The sequence below is a fragment of the Bidens hawaiensis genome, unplaced genomic scaffold (assembly GCF_021521415.1).
Source record: "Bidens hawaiensis isolate Kalapana, Puna unplaced genomic scaffold, B.hawaiensis_p1.1 tig00039724_1, whole genome shotgun sequence".
In the NCBI taxonomy this organism is placed as follows: Eukaryota; Viridiplantae; Streptophyta; class Magnoliopsida; order Asterales; family Asteraceae; genus Bidens; species Bidens hawaiensis.
This window is the reverse complement of record NW_027505627.1, coordinates 165,912-169,414: the sequence shown is the minus strand read 5'-3', so window position 1 is coordinate 169,414 and position 3,503 is coordinate 165,912. Positions and strand designations below refer to the sequence as shown.

General features: G+C 34.0%; 1 protein-coding gene across 1 annotated transcript; it reads left to right on the top strand.

Moving 5' to 3' along the window:
• The first annotated feature begins 661 nt into the window (after positions 1-661).
• Positions 662-2,319, top strand: LOC143614347 (uncharacterized). Its single transcript, XM_077087812.1, has 2 exons — positions 662-1,099; positions 1,236-2,319. Exon 2 carries the CDS (start codon positions 1,309-1,311, stop codon positions 2,317-2,319), a length of 1,011 nt encoding a protein of 336 aa, XP_076943927.1. The 5' UTR covers positions 662-1,099; positions 1,236-1,308.
• The last annotated feature ends 1,184 nt before the right edge of the window (positions 2,320-3,503 follow it).

Below are 3,503 nucleotides of genomic sequence, written 5' to 3'. Positions count from 1 at the left end.
TGTTTAATATGGATATGAACATTGGACTACATATTATAAATGATCCTAAAAAAGAATGAATCATATACAAAATAATTAATATAGTTCATATTTTAAAAATCGATTAATTCGGTTAACTAGACAAATTGAGCTAATCGCTTAAAAAACAAAAACATATCCTTAAATCGAATCATAACTCGAATTTGGAATTCGGTTTTTGGTTATAACCAAATCAAATTCTAAATTCGTATCCGTTTTTTATAACGGATATGAATTCTAAACCGTAACCGAACCGGAACGAAACCGGAAAAAACTGACCAAAAGAAGCAAAAAACGAGCTCGAGCCAAAAAGAAACCGAAAAAACTGACAAAAAAATGAAACCGGGTCGGGGTAGAAACAGTTCGGATCGACCCGAAACGTTGTGGGTTATCGGTTGAGCAAGGGAAGGGTTGGTGGGGGCCGGGGTGATTGTTTCTAATTCACTGGCCAACCAAACACGTCAAGAGTGATTCCAGTTCCAACAAATTCCCACTCCTATTGAAATGTTTAATTTCCAAATTGAATTATGTTAGATTTCAATTTCAATTTCAATTTCAATTTCAATTTCAATTTCAAAACATTCTGTAAACCAAACGCACCCTTTCGAGTATGATATGTATATATAAACAAAACTAAGGACCAATTAGCAACACAACTTGCCTCGTTACACAAACACAAAAACCAAACACGAGTTCACATATTCATTCTTCAATTCAATCAAAGACTTCAGTCTTTCAAATCAAATCCCAATACAAGACACACCCATAATAATAATGAGGTCAGCCATTCCAATGATCATTCACCATCAACACTTGTTCAAGCTTATTATTGCTCAATTTTCACCATTTTAACCTCTCATTTTGGTAAAATTTGCAACTTTCTTGAAATTGGCTGCAAGTTGATTGATTCATTATAATATTCAAATCAAAATCAAGGGTTTTTGTTTGAATTTAATGTGATTATTATATGGGTTATTAATAATTTGTGGGTTCTTGGTTAAATTAAGTTTCTTGATGTTAAAAGGATGAATCTTGGTGTAAAAAGATTGGATTTTTATATATGAAGTGAAACCCTAATTGGGTTTAGAAATTAGGGTTTGAAAGTTAGATATTGATTATTGTGAGAGTGGTTTATGGGATATTTGAGCTGAATTATGCATCCGCCTAAGCCGAATTTAAAGATCAATCTTGGTATAAAAACATTGGATTTTTATAAGGTTTGAGAAATTAGGGTTTGGAAGATAGGAATTGATTATTGTGAGAGTGGTTTATGGATTTTTGAGTTGAATAATGCAACCGCCGAAGCCGAATTTACGGGTAAATCTTGTGGAAGTTAAAAATCAGTTGATCAAGAAAGTTGGGGTGGAGAGATTGAACCAGTATTTGGGTTACTTGAATCGGTTTTTGAGTTTGAAGTTGAGTAAACATGAGTTTGATAAGCTTTGTTTTGGGGCGATCGGGAAAGATAATATTCGGCTGCATAATCAGTTGATTCGTTCGTTTTTGAAAAATGCGTGTACGGTTACGGTTGGGAATAAGAAGGCTTTAGATGGCGTTGGGCATCATCAGAACGGGTCGGTTCCAGTTGCAACGCCTGTTACCAGCCCATTGACGAGCCCGTTGACTTTGGTCAATGGCGATATTCTTCCTCCGTCCCCGCGGAAAGCGAGAACTGTGGCTCGTGATCAAAGAGTTGTGGACCGGAAAAGTGCTCTCGGGTCAAATGGGTCGATAAATTTCACTCCTTTTTCATCTACACAAGAGCCCGTTAAACAAGCAGAAAATGGTGCACGTGTGAGTGTAAACTGTGCAGAAGGGACCGGATCATTAGCTAAACGAGATGGGAAAATAATATCTGGTAGAGCTTCACTACACGCGCCACTCGGGATCTCGCGTTTTCCCACAAGTATTAGTGGGACCCACGTGGGAAATAACAGTAAATGTGTCGGTGCTCTGCATACTGACGGTTTGTTAGACGCGACAACATTAAAGGAACATATGGAGCAGATTATTATACCGCACGGGCTTCAGTGCGTGTCAATGGATTGTGCAAACGTGTTAAACAATGGATTAGATGTTTACTTAAAGAGTTTGATTAAATCTTGTGCTGCACTAAACGTATCAAGATCCGTTCACAAGTCAACACAAAATGGTCAAATGCAAGAACAAGAACCGAAACCGAAGCGCTTAATAAATTTGCTAGATTTTAGGGTTGCTATGGAACTTAACTGTAAACAGCTTGGAGATGATTGGCCCGTACTACTAGAGAACATATGTTGTACACATGATTTTGATGAATAAATTGCTTCGGGAGTTCGGGTCAATGTTTTTCATATCTCAATCGGACTTGTGGGACCCGTTTATGGTCTTCTAATGTGTTTGATACAGTGTGATCAAGATTCCCGTGCCATGTCAGCGACCAACCAAAAACGGAACTAAAAAGTGTAAAACGAATGCTAATTTACGGTTGCCTTGTTGTATAATTAGCATGTCTCGCTGCATACTTTCTGCTGCTTCTGTAATTTAGTTGATGAGATTATATAGAAAAGTTTTGCAGGAATAATATGTGTACCTCCTTATTTAATTAAAGAGTTGAGAATTGCATAATATGCATTTTTAAGGTTAGGTATTTATTTAATTTAAGTATCAATGTTAATGACACATTTATAGTTTTATTCCTAATGAAGCATGGTCAATATTTCTGTTGTATTTAGCAATAATATTTCTTAAAGTAGAATTCTTTGAAGTGTTAAGTGCATCATCGAGGTCGTAAATATTCGTTATTATATGCTTTGGTAACATTTGAGGACATGAAGATTCATAAGTCAGGGTCTCAGGGAGGCTCGATTTTCTCTTCGTTTTTAAGGTAATTTCTACAACTAATTTACCTACCATTTTTTGTTTTTAAATTTATAATCTGTATATGTTTATATTGGTGTTTTCTTGCAGAAAACTGAGTAAAGCTGATGCCTTTTAGTCTTGATGAGGTGAACATGTTACATGGTAGCCAGGTACATAATTTTGTTCAAATAGTTATAATAAACCATATATCACTATCCCTATCTATAGAGTTACTAGTTTTTATCCCCGTATTATGGGGGTTGTTTTATATTGTTTGTTTAAATATTTATTTAGTTTTTGAATTTATATTTTTTTATTGTATCAAAGTTAATAATATACTTATGGTTTGATGATAAATTGTTTCACATGAGATGTTATAACCCGGTTTAAAAGCTATATGCTTTTTATGAGACCCAAGACCCGTTTATTTTTTTACTATAAAATTGGTTATTTTTAATTATAAATAATATTTATGAAAGTTAATAATATACCTATGGTTTGATAAGACCAAAGACCCGTTTATTTTTTTACTATAAAATTGGTTTTTTAATTTAAATAATATATATCTTTTTTAAAATAAATAAGATATTAATTTTTAGTATATCCTATTTTATAGGATTTTTACATCAATAATTTGGTGAGAA

What these genes read in the sequence shown, in the direction of transcription:
- LOC143614347 (XM_077087812.1), top strand. Translation starts at nt 1,309, where the DNA reads ATGCAACCGCCGAAGCCGAATTTACGGGTAAATCTTGTGGAAGTTAAA.